Genomic DNA, 21645 nt, shown 5'->3' on the forward strand with positions numbered 1-21645 from the left:
TGTTCCCTCCCACAGGGATTCCTGTTGTGGGAGAGCTCCGGCCCCTCGGAATCCCCTTTGCGTTGTTGCTGTTCTCCTGCACGCGCTCGCACATCACAAATCTTTCAGCCCCAAACGTGTTTCAAAAGACACCGATTCTGCTTTTTAGTTACCAAAACGTTTCCTTAAGCATTGGGGCGATACAAAACTCCCGGCAGTTGGCGGTTCATCCTGGAAACATTAAAAAGTCAAATCTTTCTTCAGAGAGGTGCTTGGTTTCCATATGATTTGGAGGAAAGCTTCCCCACGCCCGTTTCCCAACGGGATCAGTTATTGTCAAGAGAATTAAGGAGGAGTCTTGTGGCGGTGGAACGCAGCGCTGGGTGCTGCCGTTCCCGGCACGGTGCTGGGGGTGAGGACCTCACAATTCCATTCAGGAAGGCACTTTAAGTTTCGCGCTCCCCAGCAGAAACTGAAGGATCCGATCCGCTAACAAAGCGAGGAAGAAGTCGGCCAGCAGCACCTGCGTGATGACCATCTTGAACTGGGGAAGGAAATGCAACACCTTAGTCCCGCTCCTCCCTCTCTTCCGTAACAGTCCCCACACAATCATGGAATGGTTTGGGTTGGAAGGGACCACAAAGCCCATCCAGTTCCAAACCCCGCCATGGGCAGGGACACCTCCCACTGGATCAGGTTGCTCCAAGCCCCATCCAACTTGGCCTTCAGCACCTCCAGGGATGGGGCAGCCACCACTTCTCCAGGCAATGTGGGCCAGGGCCTCCCCACCCTCACAGAACATTTCTCCCCAAGATCTCATCTCAATCTCCCCTCTTTCAGCTCAAAACCGTTCCCCTTGTCCTGTCCCTGCACTCTCTAATGATAAGCCCCTCCCCAGCTTTTCTGGAGGCCTCTTTCCACACAAGAAGCTGCTCCAAGGTCTCCCTGGAGCCTTCTCTTCTCCAGGCTTAACAATTCCAGATCTCAGCCTCTCCTTGTACAGGAGGTTCTCCAGCCCTTGCACCTTCTCTGTGGCCTCTTCTGGCCTCGCTCCACCAGCTCCATGTCCTTGTGTTGAGGACTCCAGAACTGGACACAAGGCTCCAGGTTTGGTCTCCCCAGAGTGGAGCAGAGGGGCAGAATCCCCTCCCTCGCCCTGCTGGTCCCACGGCTTTGGATGCAGCCCAGGATCTGGTTGGATTTCTGTGCTGCGAACCCACTTTGCCGGCTCCTTTGGAGCTTCTACTCCTCCACGACTCCAAGTTTTTCTCCTCAGGGCTGCTCCTGATCCATTCTCCTGTGTTGGTACCCCAGGAAACACCACCACATCCTCTCCCTTAAAGCTATGGTGAGTCACCACCTGCCTGACGTTCTCCTAAAACCTTAAGATTCCCCAGGCCGAGTCCTGTCATGCCAGGCAAAACGGCACAAGAGTAGCAGGCGCAGAGAGACGCTGTCTGCTCACCTCGGTGGGGATCTCTACCAAGCCAAACTGTTCGTTGAACTCCGGAGAGGAGCCTGTGAGGAGACCCACGATGGCAAATCCCGAGAGGACAATGCTCCACAGCAATGGCTTGTTCTCCTGGAGGCTCTCCATGAACGGATGGCCCTGGAACACAGCAGGGAGAAACAGTGAGCAGAGGTGAGGCTGTGCTCCTTCAGACAGGGGATGTGGAGCAATTTGTAGAATCGTAGAATCACTAAGGTTGGAAAAGCCCTCTAAGATCCAGGCCAACTGTCAGTCCAGCCTACTAAACCATGTCCTGAAGTGCCATGCCTCCGTTTGTTTTGAACACAACCTCCTTTCTGGGAGCTGCTCAGAGCGATGAGGTCTCCCCTCAGCCTTCTCTCGTCCAGGATAAACAGCCCCAGGTTCCTCAGCTGCTCCCAGAACCCCTGGGCTCCAGGCCCTCCCCAGCTCCATTCCTCTTCTTCTCCAGATGCTCTCCAGCCCCTTGAAGTCCTTCTTGGAGAGAGGAGCCCAAAATTGAACCCAGAATTCCAGGTGCGGCCTCACCAGCATTGAGACCGGGGGGACAATCCCTTCCCTGCTCCTGCTGGCCACTCCATGGCTGATCCAAGCCAGGATGCTGGTGGCCACCTTGGCCACCCAGGCCACTGCTGGCTCATGACCAGCACCCCCAGGTACCTTTCCACCAGGCATCTTTCCAGATGCTCTTCCCCACACCTGCAGCGTTGCCTGGGGTTGTTGTGACCCAAGGCCAGGACCCGGCACTTGGCCTGGTTGAATCTGATACCCCTGCTCACGGATCCAGCCTGTCCTGATCCCTCCGCAAACCTTTCCTGCCCTCCAGCCCATGGATCCAGCCTGTCCTGATCCCTCTGCAGATCCTTCCTGCCCTCCATCTACGGATCCAGCCTGTCCCCATCCCTCTGCAGATCCTTCCTGCCCTCCATCTACGGATCCAGCCTGTCTCCATCCCTCTGCAGACCCTTCCTGCCTCCAACAGATCCACACTCGCACCGAATTTGTTGTCATCTCCAAACTCACTGAGGGAGCACTCAATCCCCTCATCCAGATCGTGGATAAAGACATTAAACAGAAGCAGCCCCAACACTGATCCCTGGGGACACTGACAGCGGCATTCAGCTCCAGTCCCCACCGCTCTCTGGGCTCAGACATCCAAGCAGATTTTACCTAGCGAGGCACGCGCCTGTCTAAGCCATCGGGACACAGTTTGGCTCATTCCAACAGAGCAAAAAGAGGGAGTTTTTCCCCACAGAGCACTGCCAAAAATGTAGTTTGTGATTAGAGAAGAGCACTGTTTTGCATCATTGTGCCTTAATTACATAAATAGCTTCTCCGGTGCTGCTGGAGATGGGATTTAAAGAAGGCTTGCCTTGTAGTTGATGGCGAACGTGGCCATCTGCATCGCCATCGACATGATGTAGACGGTGCTGTTCACCAGGCTGGGCTCAAATTCCTTGTACAGATCCACAAACTCCTCCTGTCTGAGAGAAAACAAAGCTGGAGATCAGTGGATTTGGCTCCCAATCACCGGGAACGTTCAGCTTCCCTCGCATGGCCATGTGGGGACAGCAGATGTCAGAAACGGAACGTATCGCAGTATTCCCACCCAGTTCCATCACATCCTTGCCAACACGCTTGGATAGTTTGGAGAAGCTTTTTCTGGATGTGTCTAATACGTTAAACTCCTGACGCCTGGTGCTCGCAGAAAGAATTCTGCGAGAGAGAACTCTCTCTGCCCTCCCGTTCAGCAGCAACTGGAGAAAAGTGAAGTCGCAGCTGTCCCATCCCTGGAGGTGTTCAAGGCCAGGTTGGACGGGGCAACCCAATCCAGTGGGAGGTGTCCCCACCCATGGCAGGGGGTGGAACTGGATGGGCTTTGAGGTCCCTTTCGACCCAAATCATTCCATGATTCTAAACTATTCCACTGCTGGAAGATCAGACACTTACTTGGGATCGCTGCGTGCCTGGGCGCCACGGTACAGGTAAACAAGGCTGAGGAAGTGCACGAGGAACTGCAGCAGCACCGTCAGGACCGTGTAGAGGTTAAAGATGTTTGGCAGTGGGCGCTCCTTGGAAAGAGTCTTCAAAGGCTGGAAGAGAAAAGCAAACATGAAGGGTTTTGAGCATCTCCAGGGAGTTTTCCAGCAGAATCTAACTAATATTTTTGTTGCTTGGGAGATGCCTGCAGGAATTCTGCTTCAGGCGCACAGGAGACCCTTGGCTGGAGCAAGGAACAGCCTCAACGGAACCCTTTACACTTCCCAGCTCTTCCATCTGCTCTTCCAGTAACCTGAACAAAGCTGCATGCAATCGCAAGAGGCTTCCAAATCCCAGGGAGCACAAACCCCTATTCCAGCTTTTTCTGTAGCCTCAACAAAGCCACCTGCAATCACAAGAGGCTCCCAAATCCCAGGGAACACAAAAATCCCACCCCATCCAGCACTGTGGATTGTTAACTTCTTAAAATAAATGGCTTTTCTTGGAGACAGACGCTCCCTCAATCATCCTGATGTGACCAACATGGAGCAGCCACCTTTCCAACGCAGTTCCCACCCCTTACCTTGGACCTGGAGATGAAAAGGAAGCAGCCGGCCAAGAGCAGCCCCTGCAGAGTGGCCTGAAAATCACTGAACTTCACCCCTTCCAAGTAGAGGACGCTCTGGCTGTAAGCAAGGATCAGGGCGTTCAGGGCGAGGATCTTGAACATTTGGAGGGTGGTCACTAGCGTGCAACGACCTTGCTTGATCACGTGGCAGACTACGGAGCAAGAGGAAGCAGCGTTTGGGAAGGGAACAGACCAGGCTCCGGGGCTCTGTTCCTCAGGCCCCCTCCTTTTCCAAAGCAGGACAAAGTGAAGTTAACCCATCACTGCTTGTGACCCCATCCAAGAAACCCCCACACGGCTGCTCCACACAAAAAGCTGCCAAAGCCATGCATTTGGGGACGTTTCTCACCACTCCATGCCCTCCATGACCCCAGGAGCTCTCTAGGACCCCTTTGGAGCCTCCCCAAGACCCTTCCAGGGACACCAGGATGCTCTAGGGATCCTCAGGACCCCTTTGGAGCCTCCCAGGACTCTTCTAAGGATCTCCAGAACCTCTTTAGGGACACCAAGACTCTTCTAGGGACCCCCATGACCCATATAGAGCCCCCAGGACCCCTCTAGGGACCCCCAGTGCCCTTCTAGGGCTCCTCAGGACCCCTCTAGGGACACCCAGGTCTCCTCAAGGGACACCCAGGACCCATTCAGGGATCCAAGGATCCATCCAACCTGACCTTCAACACCTCCAGGGATGAGGCGGCTATGACTTCTCCTTTCTCCAGTTGCCACTAAGCAGGAGGGCAGAGAGAATTCTCTCTCGCCGCGGAGAGAGACCAATCCTCTGATCCAGAGGAAGGTGTCCCTACCCATGGCAGAGGGGTGGAACTGGACGGGCACTGAGGTCCCATCCAACCCAAACTATTCCATGATTATTTTGAATCCAGAGCTATCCCCCTTGGGAACAAGGACACGATGCGATCCACCCACCCCAAGTGTTTGGTTCCCACCAGGCACTTACTGCACTGAATGGAAGAGAGTTTGGAGGTAAATGGAGCCGCGATGCTGGCGTCGCCCAGCTTCACGACCGGCACGCGCTCCTCTTCCAAATCCTTCAGGACCTGACTGAGCCGCTCCTGCGGGAGAATAAAAGAGACTCAAACGTTCACCTCCTCACCAGAACCACAGCCGATCTCATGTTATTCTCTCCTACGTCCCTGTTACAAGGTGAGGCTGCAGCGTTAGCTTGAGAGCTGGCTGGAAAAGCTTCAACATCCCTGCTCAAATCCATTCTGCCACCTCAGGATGGTCTTTTCCCAATATATCCTGCCATTCCCAGTCCTCGTGAGTTAGCAGTAAATGAAGAGCAAGAATAGGTTAATGGGCTTCTCAACATCTTGATACCAACCCTATGGATGGCCAGCTGTTCCTCTCTTTGGGACAGGACTCTGTGCTTGGCACCACGGGATGTGGGCTTCACCGACCCACTCCCCATCGATGGCAGGGCCGGCCTTCCATCGCTGGGGCCATCTCGAGCTTTCTTTTTCCGTTCGGGCAGTCTCTCGGGAGCATTTGCCAGCAGTGCTACTCCTGCAGGAGCACAAAAACATTGTTAGAGCGAGTCCAGAAGAGGCCACAAAGGCTGGAGAACCTCTCATCTGAGGAGAGGCTGGGAGAGTTGGGGTTGTTCAGCCTGGAGAAGAGAAGGCTTCAGGGAGATATTACAGCAGCTTCCAGTATGGAAAGGGGCTCCACGAAAGCTGGGGAGGGGCTCTTGATCAGGGAGTGCAGGGATAGCATGAGGGAAACTGTTTTCAGCTGAAATCCTGCTGGTGTACACCCACCAGGTATTCCACTGACACAGAGAATCTACTTTACATTGCTTTATGTCACCATAGGATGTTGGTCAGATAGGTCCCGGCCCCAAAACCAACAGAGAAACCAACCCTGGTTTTGTGTTTAGAGCTAAACTTAGGCAGAGGCAACGTGATGGAGTCCTGCACGCTGACTCACCCACATCCGCGTGTTTCAAAGCTCCAACATCGTTGGTGCCATCCCCACACATCAGCGTGATGTAGTCCAGGCTCTTCAAAGCAGTGATGACAAACTCCTGCGAAAATAAAGGTGTCGTAAGAATCTAAAAGGCACCATGTTCTGGGCTTGGTCATTGAACTATGGAATGGTTTGAGCTGGAAGGGACCTCAAGGCCCATCCAGTTTCAACTCCCTGCCATGGGCAGGAACACCTCCCACTGGATCTGGTTGCTCCAAGCCCCACCCAACGTGTCCTTCAACACCTCCAGGGATGGGGCAGCCACAACTTCTCGAGGCAATCACAGCCAGGCCCTCTGCACCCACATTTCTTCCTCAGATTTCATGTAAATCTCCTTCCCTTCATCTTAAAATCATTCTCCTCGTCCTATCCCTGCCCTCCCTGATCAAAAGCCCCATCCCAGCTTTCCTGAAGGCATTTCTGTGGCGTTTCTCACCTTCTGCTTCGGCACCACTCTGGCAAACACCTGGATATGTGGAATGAGCTTCAGCAGCTGCTGTTTGTCCACAGACTGGAGGTGAGAGAGCCCCTCCCCAGTTACGCACAGGTCATATCGCTGCGTCAGCTCTCGCAAAGAGGATGGCAAGGCTGGGAGCACGATGGCGCCGTCGATGGATCGCCACTGCCAGCTGGAATCTGGAAAGACAAGCACGGGCTTGGCCGGAGCACACCTGTGAGAACCCTCCCAGCCACTCGACGGATGTTGACTCCGGTATTCGCAGCCCCTCGCCATCAGGCAGCCTGATTTAGTGGGATGTCCCTGCCCACGGCAGCGGGGTTGGAACTACATGATCTTTAAAGTCCATTCCAATCCAAACTCTTCTATGATTCTACTATTACGGACACAATGGTCACCGCTTTGGCTGCTGTCCTCCAAAATAGAGGCATTTCCTGCACAGCATCGCTTACCTTCGCTGACAGGAGGCTGCAGAATGAGGGTGTGCTCCTTCTGGAGGAAGTGCAGCTCCCGCGCCACGTGGCAGGCGGTGAGAGGATTGTCTCCTGTTATCATCACTACCTGAAGGGGAAGTAAAAGGGGTCAAAAATCAGCGCCGGGAGATAAACAGTGCTTCTCAGCGAGTCTTATTCACACTGGAAAGATTTCTGCTGAGCATGGACGCCGGTGATGTTCCCTACAAGAAGGGAGCTCTGAGCAGCACCCAGAGGAATGGTTTCCCTCTGCATCGAGGCAAATTCCACCACAAAAATCACATCCTGTCCACAGTTCTCCCTAGGAAAGCCCTCACTTTGCAAAGGTACTGGAATTCCACATCCTAAACACTTGGATGCTGCTGATGCTTACGTGGTGGGATGCGTTCTGGATCTCCCTGATGACAGCTTTGGAATCAGCTTTGAGAGGACAGGAAACCACAATGAATCCCACAAATCGAAGATCGCACTCCAAAGCTTCACGTTTCATCTCTCTCACCTGCCAAAGCAAATCAGCAAACAGAGTTACCTGATGCTCCATAGCAGCAATCGTGCTTTCCAGGATGGTTTCTTGCAATCACAAAGAATCGCTAGGAACAGAACCGGTGCTCCGAGATCCACGGAGCAACCCTGGAAAGGCCTGGCTGCTCTAGAAGAAAGACTTCTTTGGCACAAAGCTCCGCAGAGACAGCCCCAAGAATAGTTACATATGCTCATCCTCACAGAAAAACAGATTCACAACTGAGAACCTCAGCGTCGAGACTCTCAATTCCTACACGGAAGAGCTGAGCCTGCTTTATGAGCAGGGAAACAGAAGCATTGCTCAACAACGCAGAGGGCAAAGGCAGGAACTGGGAGATTTAAGAACCACTCACTGTGGGAGAGGATTTCCTATATGAGGACAGGTTGGGGCTGTTCAGCCTCGAGAAGCTCTGTCGAGACCTCAGAGCCACTTCCAGGATGGAAAGGGGCTCCAGGAAGGATGGGGAGGGGCTCTTGATCAGGGAGGGCAGGGATAGGACGAGGAGATTGAGATGAGATCTTAGGGAGAAATGTTTTCCTGTGAAGGCAGGAAGGCCCTGGCCCAGCTTGCCCAGAGCAGTGGTGGCTTCCCCATCCCTGGAGGGGTTGAAGGCCAGGTTGGATGGGGCTTGGAGCAATCTGATCCAGTGGGAGGTGTCCCTGCCCATGGCAGGGGGTGGAACTGGATGGGCTTTGAGGTCCCTTCCAACCCAAAGCATTCCAGGATTCTACGATTCACCAGAATTCAAAGCTGGGAGCACAATACAGAGCCTGCGATCTTCCCAGAAGATCCTGATCGCAACACCACGATTTCAGCAGCTTTGGACAACCACATCCCAAAAGAGTCCCACTCCTCTTCCCTGTTCTCCCCACCTCCATTTCCTTTATAGGTGCTGAATTACAAGGACTAAATAGACACACTTACCTGCTGGTGAGTGAGGTGTCCCAGTTCTTTGTAGCCAAGGGCCAGCACTCTTGCTCCCTCATGTGAAATTTCCGTGTGGACAGAGTGGTAGTTGCTTGGGCACTGGGACAACTGGAGAAGGTATAAGGAAACGCAGCATATTAACGCAGTTCTAAACACAATTCCATAGCACATCTCGCATTAAATATGTGGATGGGAGGAAAGAGGAGCCTTTGAAAGGGTCCTTCACCATAAAGGAGGAGATCCTAAAGATTGGGCCCTCTGCTGTCAGGAAAAGCAACAACACCAGGAAGGCACATTCAGTCTCCACTGGGATCAGACTGAAACTCCCAGGCGGAGTTTTTCAGGCACTGGTTAACTAGGGGTTGTTCACCATGGAGACGAGAAGGCTTTGGGGAGACCTTAGAGCAGCTTCCAGGATGGGAAGGGCATCCAGGAAAGCTGCGGAGGGGCTCTTGATCAAGGAGTGCAGGGATAGGACAAGGGGAACGGTTTTGAGCTGAAAGAGGGGAGATTGAGGTAAGATCTTAGGGAGAAATGTTTTCCTTTGAGGGTGGGGAGGCATTGTCACAGGTTGTCCAGTGAAATGATGGTTGCTCCATCCCTGGAGGTGTTGAAGGCCAGGTTGGATGGGGCTTGGAACAACCAGATCCAGTGCAAGGTGTCCCTGCCCAGAGAGGGGTGGAACTGGATGGGCTTTGAAGTCCCTTCCAACCTAAACCATTCCACGATTCTATGATGATCTCTACATCATCCAGGTTTTCCAGAGAGGGAGAAGAGGTGGAAGGGGCCGAGCACGCATGCTGGAGGAGTCCTTCCTCACCTAGAGACGCGCTCACCATTTTGTGCAGCGTCTCCGGGGCCCCTTTCACAGCTGCAATGTAACAGAGATCAGTGGAGCCGATCTTCTCGTAGGACGCCAAGACAGACATTCTTTTCAGGGCACTGGCAAAATGAAAGCGCTGGTGAATTTTCAGTCCCTGAGTTTTAATACTTCTGGGGAAAACTTTCTCATCTGGAAACAAACAGATCAGGAAATCCTGAAAGGTTTCTTGGTATGAAAAGCAACATCCCTCCCTTTGGGTCCCAAAGGAAGCCACTGAGATCAGCGGAATTCCCTCTCCCTAGACACAAAGACACAGAGGTAGAAATTCCAGTGCCAAGAATTAAGGGATATAATTGATCAGAATAACCTATTTGCATTGTTATGAATGGTTGAAGGGGCATTTGTAGCATGAATGGCATGGAAGGACATGAAGCTGCTGGAGCGAGGCCAGAGAAGGCCACGGAGATGATGTGAGGGCTGGAGCATCTCCCGTCCAAGGAAAGGCTGAGAGTTGGGGTTGTTCAGCCTGGAGAAGACAAGGCTGCGGGGAGGCCTTAGAGCAGCTTCCAGTATGGAAAGGGGCTCCAGGAAAGATGGGAAGGGGCTCTTGATCAGGGAGTGCAGGGATAGGACAAGGGGAATGGTTTTGAGCTGAAAGAGGGGAGATTAAGACGGGATATTAGGAAGAAATGTTCTCCTGTGAGGGTGGGGAGGCCCTGGCCCAGGTTGCCCAGAGCAGTGGTGGCTGCCCCATCCCTGGAGGTGTTGAAGGCCAGGCTGGATGGGGCTTGGAGCAACCACATCCAGTGGGAGGCGTCCCTGCCCATGGCAGGAGATTGGAACTGGATGGGCTTTGAGGTCTCTTCCAATCCAAACCATTCCATGATACAGGTAAAAATCCAGAAGGAAAACCCACACCGGCTGACTCAGGGCACAGGAAGTCTCCATAGTCGAGATAATTTCATGCTCAGAATTGAGAAAATCGGTGTTCAAAAAAACCCAGAGTGAATGTGAATGACGCTCAGGAATCAGCCAAGGAGGAACTGGAAGCCGGTTTTACCTTTGGTCAGGGTCCAGTCCACAGCCATCAACATGGCCTTCTCCAACGGATCTCCCACCAGAGTCCCATCATCCAGCTGGACCAGCGAGTGGCAAGTAGCAATGGCTCGGTGGGTTTCTACGGGGATGTCAGATACCGGGGTCACTTCCTTCCCATCCCTGCGGCACAAAAAAAAGACTGTCCGTGTTAACAGACCCATTCACGTTATCGCAGATAAGCTCTGGAATTCTTCCCAGTGAAAAATTCCTGCTCTAACACAGTAAACACCGGAGCTTCTCATGGCAAGATCAAAGCCTTAGGAAATCTGGCACCATCTCAACTGCAAACAATGCCAAAGCCCTTAATTTTTGACTCTTGATTCAAATAGAACACCCAAAGTCTGGGCTGGAATGAACGCACTGGAGTTATTGCAGAATCAAAGGATTCGAATGCATTTCTGCTGTGCCATCCAGCCCTCAAACATGACTCGGTGGCAGGAAAAGGCAGGATCCTACTGCATGGAGCAGCAGAGATCTCAGTCACATAAAATCCCTGGGGAAGAAACCCCCCTGGACAATTACATTCACAATTCTGAGTCCAGAGTCACTGCCAGAGACCAAAACCCTCTCTCCTTCCAGCTCAACCCACTTCTTCCAGTTTCAGAATCTCTGATTACCTTCTCTTCCCCACCAGAATGTGGTTTTGCTTCTGCCTGAGGAATCCCCACAGTGCCAAAAGCCAGAAAACCGTGTACAAAACATCCCCCAGGACCTACCCAAGCCCGGCCACTCCTCTCACCACGAGGTGATCGCTGGTTAAGGTGCCAGTTTTGTCAAAACAGCAAACTTGAACTTTGCCAGCAAAGGGGATACGGAAAGGCTCCGTGCAGTACACGTCTGGAATAGAGAAGAGGGAATTCGTGAGAGAGCAGCTGCAACAAAGCCAGAGCAGGATCTTGAGGGGCTTTAATCATAAAACAGGAGCTACTGACACAGATCTTGGAGTTAATGAACCCAAACCTCCCAGTTCTGCATTCTCCCAGCATTTGAAACATGGACACCAGGTGGTAGCAGTGAGGCTGTCCGACCCTGAAGTCGATGACCTCCCTGATGACCTCCCTATTCCGCACGGAACCATGCAATGGTTTGGGTTGGAAGAAACCTCAAAGCTCATCCAGTTCCATCCCCTGCCATGGGCAGGGACATGTCCCACTGGACCAGGTTGCTCCAAGCCCCATCCAACCTGGCCTTCAACACCTCCAGGAATGGGGCAGCCACCACTGCTCTGGGCAATCTGGGCCAGGGCCTTCCTGCCTTCACAGGAAAACATTTCTCCCTATGATTTCACCTCTGCTTTTTCAGCTCAAAACCATTCCCCTCATCTCATCCCTGCAGTCCCTAATCAACAGCCCCTCCCCTGCATTCCTGGAGGCCCCTTTCCATACTGGAAGCTACTTTAAGGTCTCTCTGGAGTTTTAGCAAGACACGGTTGGTTTTCTGGGCAGCAAGCACACTTTGCTGGCTGATACTGAGCTTCTCCTCCCCCAGCACACCCCAGGTCCTTCTCTTCAGGCCTGCTCCCAATCTATTTTCCACTCAGCCCGTGTGTATAGGAACCTGCTCACTGCAGGACTGTCGAACGAGCAGACTTTCATACGAGTATCTTCCCTCCTATCTTCCCAGACGCAGCAAGCCCCGGTTTTGTGTCTGTGTTCAGGCTCGGGACTTACAGAGCTTGGCCAAGGCGATGAGGGAGGTGTTGACAGCCAGGGAGAGCTCGATGGGAAGTTCAGGTGGAACAACTGATGTCAGGATTAAAGTACACTCCAGGAAGAGCTTGTAACGGTTCCTGCTGGGATCCCTGGTGCCTGTGGAATGATATGGGAAATCCATGTACCTCCTCAGCCTCAGACTGTGCAACCCCTGGAACCGAGTCCCTCAAAGCAGCTCAGCTACCCAGGAAGGACAAGAAAAGCATCCCGAACGCAGCATAAGCCCCTACACTGAAATACCAGCACAACCCAAACTGGATATTATAACTCAAAGCATTCCAACTCTGCTCCCCATAAGCTTTGGAATGTGTCCTGGAAGAGGCAAGAAGGAAACTCACCTTCGATCCAGACATATGCTGCAGCAGCGATGGCAAAGACCAGCAGGAAGAGGATGAAAATGAAGGTCTCTAAGTTATTGGCTGTCACTCTCTTCACCCCAAAGAGGATTGTACGTAGCAATTTCCCCTGGGAAGAAGGGCCTTCAGTGCAAGAAGTTCTCTCAGCAGCAATTTGTTACAAAGATCTATGAACCCCAGTTTTCAAATCACACTCTGGTGTTTTAGTGCCAGAGTCTGAAAACGATTCTCACTTCTGTATCCTCTTAACAGGCAGCAGCCTGGAGTCACTGAGGGAAGCACCCTAGAATCACTTTGCCCAGGGAAGCTGTAGAGTCTCCTTCCCTGAGAGGTTCAAAAAGCACGGAGACGTGGCACTTGGGGATGTGGTTTAGTGGGCTGGAGGGTGTTGAGCTGACAGTTGGACTGGATGGGCTTAGAGGTCTTTTCCAACCTTAATGATTCTATAATTAAGCTACTAAAAACCTCAAACTCAAGTCACTCAAGCCGATGACTTCTTTGAAGCAATCTTCAATTTTCAATTGGAAAAGCTCCCCTTCCGACCTTCAGTCCCTATGAACACTCTCAAGTGCCCCTTCCCAACAATTATCATCACAGAATCAGGGATCACAAGGAGCTGAAGTGTGTGTGGTGTGGTCAGTCACAACAGAAACTCTGAATCCTGACTCCCAGGCTTCTCCATCAAACACCAGATTACTTATTTGACACACAGAGACCAACCTATTCATTCCTCTTCCAAACAAAACAGGGAACTTTGATGCCCTGATTTATATTTTCCCACTGCTGTATTTCACAGAATCATGGAACAGTTTGGTTTGGAAGGGACCATGAAGTCCACCCAGTTCCACCCCCTGCCATGGACAGAGATACCTCCCACTGGATCTGGTTGCTCCAAGTCCCATCCAACTTGGCCTTCAACACCTCCAGGGATGGAGCAGCCACCACTGCTCTGGGCAACCTGGGCCAGGGCCTCCCCACTCTCACATACGAACATTTCTCCCCAAGATCTCATCTCAATCTCCCCTCTTTCAGCTCAAAACTGTTTCCCTTGTCCTATCTCCTGCACTTCTTGATCAAACGTCCCTCAACAGCTTTCCTGGAGCCCCTTTCCATACTGGAAGCTGCTCTAAATTCTCCCTGTGTCCTCCTCCAGGCTCAACAACTCAAACTCTCCCAGTCTGTCCTCAGAAGGGAGATACTCCAGGCTTTAGACCACCTATGATCAAACCTTTCACAAGGATTTCCTTACAGCGAAGCGCTGAACGACAGAACCAGCACCACAGACAGGACAGTGGTAAGAGGGCACGTTCACGTCTTACCTGAGACGTGTTGAAGCCGGTCCTCAGGGCGTACGCCACGCACCCATTATCGACCGCTGCAACGAAGACAGAAAGCTCAATGTAGATCTTTTATAGGCTTATCAGACAGAAAACACAGGAGCTACACCCTTCTCTCGCTTACAAGGGGATCCTGTCAGCTTTAATAGTCTGACAGCAGCATTATTATCAATGTAAACCATTAGTGAGGGAGAACGACTTGATCGCATCAAGCAGTGAGCATACGACGTGCCGTCTCTCAGAGAATTTACACAGGTACCTACGTTTCAGTCCCGTGCTGGCTTTCTGGGGCGGGATGTGCTGCACCACTTTGGTTCCCCCAAATATGATGTGGAGGCGGGAATCTGTCTGCATATCCAAGACGTGCTCTGGGCTTAGATCCTCCACGGGCTCCTACAGGACAACATCCAGGTCTCGGATTCACAGCTATCAACAAGTAAATTTTAAGTGTTCCTCTCCATTCCTATCACACAAGATGCTCTTGATGTGTCTGAACTGAATCAAGACCTTAACTCGCCATTCAGCTCCGGAGCAGCCCGGGCTTAAGGCCTGGAATCTGTGGGAATTCTGGTTTTGGGGGACTCGTTCACTCTCAGAATTGTGGTTTTGGGGAACTTGTTTTGACTTAGAATTGTGGGTTTGGGGGGACTCACTTGGCCTTGGCATTGTGGCTTTTGGGGGACTCATTTGGCCTTGTTATTTCGGTTTTGGGGAATAGTCATAGTATCATAGAATGTCCTGAGTTGGATGAACCCACAAGGATCATCGTGTTCAACTCCTGTCCCTGCACAGGAGAACCCCAAAATTCACCACATCTATTTGAGGGTGTTTTCCAAATGCTTCCGGAATATTGTCAGGCTTGGCACCACGACTGCTTCCTGGAATTCTGATTTTTGGGTTAGTTCACTCTTTGGAACGCTGAACTCGGCAAGGAAGGCTCTGCAAGCACTACTTGATCATTTTTAAGTCCCCGACTGGCACAAAAAGAAGGAATATTCAGGGGTTTGAGGTTCTTTATACTTGTTCCTCCTCACATCACTCTCCAGCCAAAGGAATCCAGACTGGGGAATGTGTAGGAGGGCAATGCCGTGCCCGCATGATGCGGTTCAGACCTAGAGGCCAGAGACACTGCCAGACAAAACAGATATTTCTGTTTCTCATTTACCAGAGACCATCAATCACCAACAGGGAGCCGATAACGAACAGACCGGGTTGCCTGGGCCAGCATTCACACAAAAAAAGGTAAGTTGCCCTCAGAAATACTGCATTGGTTTGAATGTTCTTTACTTTTCCAAGCTGAAAGAGAGCAACAATGCAGAGAACGTGTCACACAGACCTTCATCTGCGGCACGGATTCTCCTGTCAGCATGGCTTCATCCACAATGCACCTCCCACGTAGCAGCAGCACGTCGCACGGCACGAGGTTTTCATGTGGAGATCGGCCTGTAATAAATATATTAACACTGAGAAGAAAGTCAGAGACAGGAGGGAAGAGAACAGACAGCTCCAGAGAAACCTTGGAGCAGCTTCCAGTATGGAAAGGAGCCTCCAGGAGAGCTGGGGAGCGGCTCTTGATCAGGGACTACAAGGACAGGATGAGAGAGAATGGTTTTCAGTTGAAAGAGAGGAGTTGGAGATGAGATCTTCGGGAGAAATGTTCTCCTGTGAAGGTGAGGTGGCCCTGGCCCAGGCTCCCAGAGAAATAGTGGCTGCCCCATCCCTGGAAGTGTTGAAGGCCAGGTTGGATGGGGCTCGGAGCAAGCTGATCCAGTGGGAGGTTTCCCTGCTCATGGCAGAGGGTAGAACTGGATGGGCTTTGAGATCCCTTCCAACCAAAGCATTCCATGATTCTATGGTTCTTAGTGATTGTTGTTTGCTGTTTGTCTGGCAGGGCACAGCTCTCCCTCAGTTTAGCTGAGAGAAAGGAGACTCCTAAATCTTCAAACCCCCTCTGGGCTGCAAACCCACCTCTGCAGCACATACACACTTGGCACTGCTGAGAACCAAGAGCGTTTCACAGTATTTAGGTCTCTGTTGGGAGCTGGAAAGCTTAAAACCATCGTTCTCATTACTGTCCAGGCCTGGGATCACCAGCTTAAACAGGAGAGCAGGGTTAAGAGAGAGATCTGCCCTTTCTCTTCTAGGACGATGTTATCAGGAGGAAGGGAAGTCTTCATCCTCACAGTCCTAAGCTGAAAGATATCAGGCCAATTTATCCTTTCCTTCAGGCAGGTCTGAGAGATCCAGCCCACACATTAATCTCTTGGACCCTTGCATTGTGATACGTAGGAACCAAAGTCCTCAACAGCAGCCAACCGTGGCCGTTAGATTGCTGTGCCTCATTCAATTCACCAGGAAACTCAGTGCACTGGAACAAATCTGATTTGAACAAGCTTTTGATTACAGCCATCTTTACCTATTGAAACAATATCCCCTGGGATAATCTCATCGCTGGAAATGGGGCGCCACTTGCGGTTCCTGTAAACCTGTGAACGGAAAAAAAAACCACTTTAAGAATCGCTGTGTGCATCAGAAAAGGATGAGAGGAAAAGGATGGGAACAAGGAACAGCAAATCAGCTAGCAGAGGCTGGAGCTGGGGTTGTTCAGCCTGCAGAAGGCTCCAGGCAGACTTTAGAGCAGCTTCCAGTATGGAAAGGGGTCTCCAGGAAAGCTGGGGAGGGGCTATTGATCAGGAAGCACAGGGATGGGATGAGGTGTTGGAACTGGATGGGCTTTGAGGTCCCTTCCAACTCAAACCATTTGTTGATTCTATGATTCCATGCACAATCCCCTCTGGTTCTGATTACCTGGATCATGTACGGCTTGTTGCCCATTTTGCGGATCTCCGACATGTTCCTCATTTGCTGCTGGACCAGCGAAGCTTCAAATGCCACCAACATGGAGAGGGTGAAAACGCTGTAATACCAGTACTCATCTAGACACCACAAACCCACACAGAACACCTGCAGGAGAGCAGAACATGGAAGTTATTTCTATCCCACTCTAAAAATAACAGCCTTCCATTTCTTGGGAGTTTTTGGGATACACTGAATATATCAGAAAACAGAAAACAGCCATGAAAACAGAAAATCCCAGGAACTCATCAGGGAGAAACAGGGTCACTCCCAGCAATAAAATCAATCTTGCAGCACAAGGACACCCCCTGGTCCCAGTTTTTGAATGCTGCCCATGTATTTCTGCCTCTCAAGACAGGGATTCTCCCATTTTTAGCAGGGAAAAGCATCTACAGCTCTTTTTGTTTCTTTGTTTTACCTGAAAGACGAAGAATGGAGCTGTAGCTCTTTCTTTAAAGAGCTCTAAGAACTCCGGCACCACCATCTCCGCCCTGGGAAAGAACAGAATCCTTACTAACCTAAACAGTTCAGATTCTCAGCAAAAGCCCAGCCCAAAACCCACCTGCAGGTCTGCTGTCAGACCAGGCTGTACTCCACAATATTCCTATTTTCAATTCCTTTGATCCAGTTAATTTGCAATATGCAATTCATTCCCACCTATAATCCCCTTCCAGAGAAACCCCCTTGATCCAAGACTGCCCTCCTGAAAGGAATTTGAATGAAGCCCTGGGAGTAAATGAGATGTGAAAAGCAGGACCAGGACTGCAGTTCTACACCATTGTTCCTCACTCTGGGATATTCCATCAGGGAGAGACCCGCATCGGGAAAACTTACTTGTTTGTGCCGTATTTCTTCTCAGCCACCCGGATGTCTTTGTCCTCTTGATAACCGCGGGCGTTCTGGTAGTAGGAAAGGGGATGTTCCACAGGAAAAGCTACAGGGAGGAACTGTTTCTTGCCATTTATCTCATAGGAGTATTTGATTTTCTGGAATTCAAAGGAAAGAGCCTCCTGCCCATCCTCATCCTATGGAAAGTGGGAAAAATAACCAGTTGAGCACGCTCTGAAGGCTTTGTTCCGCGCATCACCTGGATCGAAGAGGGGAAGGAACCCCAGTCCCTCATATCTTTCATTATGGTATGGATTCTGCTTGTGATCCATGACCGGGAAATGCCACTGAATTTTTAACACCCCCGCTTCTGACTGCCTGCAACTGGTTCTTCCAGAATTACTGAAGTTAAAAGGGAATAAACTGCAGGCTCGTAGCATTCCCTAGAGTGGGATAAACATCGCTTTGCTCCCGACAGCCACATCCTTACCCAGTCTCTGTGGAGCGGAACCAGTTCAACTGATCCATTATTGGGGGTTGGCACAACTTTAGCCAATGTGGCTTTCTTCGGGCAAGGTTCCTGCAATACAAACGAGACACGGTTCAGAAAACAGTCACAGAGCCTGGATTTCAACAAGGTGGGAGGAATCCCGGCCGGATCGCACCTGGAGAAAAGAGCGCTTGGCAGCTGAGTGCTTTGTGGAGCCGTTGTGAGAATGGAAGTCATTCTGATTATAGAATCATGGAATGGGTTGGAAAGAACCTTAAAGATGATCCAGATCCAATCCCCTGCCATGAGCAGGGACACCTCCCACTGGATCATGTTACTCAATGCCTCAGCCAACCTGGCCTTCAACACCTCCAGAGAGAAGGATTTGGGATGCTGGTGGGGGGAGAGAAGCTCCACAGGAGCCAGCAAAGTGGGCTCCCAGCTTGGAAAGCCCAACCAGATCCTGAGCTGCACCAAAAGCTGAGACCAGCAGGGTCAGGGAGGGGATTCTACCCCTCTGCTCCGCTCTGGGGAGACCAAACCTGGAGCCCCACGTGCAGTTCTGGAGTTCTCAGCAGAGGGAGGACATGGAACAGGTGCAGAGAGGCCAGAAGAGGCCACGGAGATGATGCGAGTGCTGGAGAGCCTTCCGCCTGAGGACAGGCTGGGAGAGTTGGGGTTGTTCAGCCTGGAGAAGGCTCCAGGGAGACCTTAGAGCAGCTTCCAGTATGGAATGGGAGTCTGGGAAAGCTGGGGAGGGGCTCTTGATCAGGGAGGGCAGGGACAGGACGAGGGGAATGGTTTTGAGCTGAAAGAGAAGAGATTGAGATGACATCTTAGGGAGAAATGTTTTCTTGTGAGGGTGAGGAGGCCCTAAACGAGGTTCCCAGAGAAGTAGTGGCTGCCCCATCCCTGGAGGTGTTGAAGGCCAGGTTGGATGAGGCTTGGAGCAACCAGATACAGTGGGAGGTGGAATAAGAACCTCTGCCACTCCACCCCCACCAGCAGCAGCCACTGCCTGATCCCCACTAAAGGGAGAAGTGTTTCCCCGGAAAAGCTTTGCCCCCTTCCCCCCCGGACTGTTTCTGCCACATCGCAAAAAGCACCATTGAAACCGAAACCCTTGTGCCTTCATCATCAAAGCCAATGGGCAGCAGGAGGAGCCTCCCTGCGTGCGGGTCCCTGGTGTGTCCTTCCACACCGGAAGGACGGGATATCATCCAGAGAGACCTGGATAGGCTGGAGAAGTCGGGCTGTGAGAACCTCAGGAGGTTCAACAAGGCCGAGGGCAAGATCCTACACCTGAGTTGGGGCAATCCCCAACTTCAATACACGACAGGGGATGATATGATTGAGAGCTGCCCTGCAGAGAAGGACCTGGGAGTGCTGATGGATGAGAAGCTCGACATTTCCACTGGACTGGAGGCTGGCTGGTGTTGTGCCCATCTACAAGAAGGGTTGCAGGGAGGATCCGGGGAACTACAGGCCTATCAGTCTGACCTCAGTGCCAGGGAAAGTCATGGAACAGGAGATCTTGAGTGCTATCATGAAGCACATGCAAGAGAACGGGGTGATCAGGCCCAGTCAACATGAATTCATGAAAGGCAGGTCTTGCCAAACTAACTTAATCGCCTTCTATGACAAAGTGACTCGACTACTAGACGAGGGAAAGGCTGTGGATGGAGTCTTCTTGGACTTCAGTAAAGCCTTTGACACAGTTTCTCACACCATTCTGTTTCAGAAACTGTCTGTCTCTGGCCTGGATGGGCGCACACACTCCTGGGTTGAAAACTGGTTGGATGACCGGGCCCAGCGAGTGGTGGTCAATGGAGTTAACTCCAGCTGGAGGCCGGTCACAAGTGGAGTTCCTCAGAGCTCAGCCTGTTCAATGTCTTTATCAATGACCTGGATGAAGGCATTGAGTGCACCCTCAGCAAGTTTGCAGATGACACTAAGCTGGGTGGAAGCGTGGATCTACTGGACGGTAGGGAGGCTCTGCAGAGGGATCTGAACAGGCTGGACTGCTGGGCCGAGACCAATGGGATGAGGTTTAACAAGGCCAAATGCCGGGTCCTGCACTTGAGGCACAACAACCCTGTGCAGTGCTACAGACTATTTTCCCTCTGTACTCGGCACTGGTGAGACCGCACCTTGAGTACTGTGTTCAGTTAAGGGCCCCTCACCACAAGAAGGATGTTGAGGCTCTGGAACGTGTCCAGAGAAGAGCAACGAAGCTGGTGAAAGGGCTGGAGAACAAGTCTTACGAGGAGCGGCTGAGAGAGCTGGGGTTGTTTAGCCTGGAGAAGAGGAGACTGAGGGGAGACCTTACTACTCTCTACAACTACCTGAAAGGAGGTTGTGGAGAGGAGGGAGCTGGCCTCTTCTCCCAAGTGACAGGGGACAGGACAAGAGGGAACGGCATCAAGCTCCGCCAGGGGAGGTTCAGGCCGAACATCAGGAAGAAATTTTTCACAGAAAGGGTCACTGGGCACTGGAACAGCTGCCCAGGGAGGTGGTTGAGTCACCTTCCCTGGAGGTGTTTAAGGGACAGTGGATGAGGTGCTGAGGGACATGGTTTAGGGAGTATTAGGAATAGTGGACTCGATGATCCAGTGGGTCCTTTCCAACCTAGTGATTCTATAATTCTATGAGCTGGCAACATTCAGTTGCAGCCCAGAAAACAACCCTGTCCTGGGCTGCATCCAAAGCAGCGTGGCCAGCAGGGCGAGGGAGGGCATTCTGCCCCTCTATTCCTCTCTTGTGAGACCTCATCCAGAGGACTGTCCCCAGTTCTGGAACCCTCAACATAAGAAGGAGATGGAGCTGTCAGAACAGGTCCAGAGGAGGCCACAAAGATGACTGGGGGGCTGGAGCACCTCCCATATGAGCACAGGCTGAGAGAGTTGGGCTTGTTCAGTCTGGAGAAGGCTCCAAGGAGACCTTAGAGCAACCTTCCATTAACTACAGGAAAGCTGGGGAGGGACTGCTCTCAAAGGCTTGTGGTGAAAAGACAATGGGAAACAGGAATAAACCAAAAAGGGGCAGATTTAGGCTTGACATAAGGAAGAATTTCTTCACATTAGAATGGTGAAGCACTGGAGCAGGTTGTCCAGGGAAGTCGTGGCTGCTCCATCCCTGGAGGTGTTGAAGGCCAGGTTGGATGGGGCTTGGAGCAACCCGATCCAGTGGGAGGCGTCCCTGCCCATGGCAGGGGGTGAAACTGGATGGGCTTTGAGCTCCCTTCCAACCCAAACCATTCTATGGCTCTATGTATGGGTGGCCTCGCGGTACCGGCAGCCCCGGGAACTCACCCTGACGCAGGTAAGGGCGCAATGAGCGTGCACCGACCACAGCCCCGACAGCGCCGTAAGCAGATGGACCGCACCGATCGCTGCCAGCGCCAGGAACGCGGCCTCGGGCGGCGCCGGGCCCGGGCCCGCGGCCTCCTCTTCCTCCGCCGCCGCCGCCGTTTCCCACCACGCCGCCCACACCCGCGGCCCCCACAGCCACAGCCAGGCCGGGTAGAGCCCCGCCACGAAGGGCAGCACGGTGCCGTGAAGGAGCCGCGGCCGCCGCCGGTAAAGCGTCACCGACGAGACCAGCTCGTCCGAGGGAGCCGCAGCCGGCCCGGCCGCCGCCATCTTCCGACAGACGGCAACGAGACACTTCCGCTTCCGGGGGGAGGAAGGAGGGGGGGTGGTGT

The 21645-nt window shown here is 52.2% G+C and overlaps 1 protein-coding gene across 1 annotated transcript; it reads right to left on the bottom strand.

Moving 5' to 3' along the window:
• Positions 1-384: 384 nt before the first annotated feature.
• Positions 385-21614, bottom strand: ATP13A1 (ATPase 13A1). Its single transcript, XM_009565406.2, has 26 exons — positions 21254-21614; positions 17943-18032; positions 17459-17649; positions 17043-17115; positions 16577-16732; positions 16185-16254; positions 15105-15211; positions 14032-14161; positions 13751-13806; positions 12414-12540; positions 12034-12171; positions 11080-11200; positions 10326-10483; positions 9279-9454; positions 8440-8550; positions 7366-7491; positions 6972-7080; positions 6499-6698; positions 6024-6120; positions 5419-5600; positions 5032-5146; positions 4032-4228; positions 3419-3561; positions 2841-2952; positions 1445-1588; positions 385-523 (listed from the first exon to the last, which is right to left on the bottom strand). The coding sequence occupies exons 1-26, from the start codon at positions 21581-21583 to the stop codon at positions 413-415; spliced, it is 3570 nt and encodes a 1189-aa protein (XP_009563701.2). The 5' UTR covers positions 21584-21614; the 3' UTR covers positions 385-412.
• Positions 21615-21645: the final 31 nt, after the last annotated feature.

This window comes from Cuculus canorus, chromosome 30, assembly GCF_017976375.1.
Source record: "Cuculus canorus isolate bCucCan1 chromosome 30, bCucCan1.pri, whole genome shotgun sequence".
Lineage (NCBI taxonomy): Eukaryota > Metazoa > Chordata > Aves > Cuculiformes > Cuculidae > Cuculus > Cuculus canorus.

What these genes read in the sequence shown, in the direction of transcription:
- ATP13A1 (XM_009565406.2), bottom strand. Translation starts at nt 21,583, where the DNA reads ATGGCGGCGGCCGGGCCGGCTGCGGCTCCCTCGGACGAGCTGGTCTCG. An exon ending in AATCCGTGCCGCAGATGAAG is followed by an intron (nt 14,162 to 15,104) that starts GTCTGTGTGACA and finishes GTTGTCCTGTAG; the next exon opens with GAGCCCGTGGAGGATCTAAG. An exon ending in AGCATATGTCTGGATCGAAG is followed by an intron (nt 12,172 to 12,413) that starts GTGAGTTTCCTT and finishes ATCATTCCACAG; the next exon opens with GCACCAGGGATCCCAGCAGG.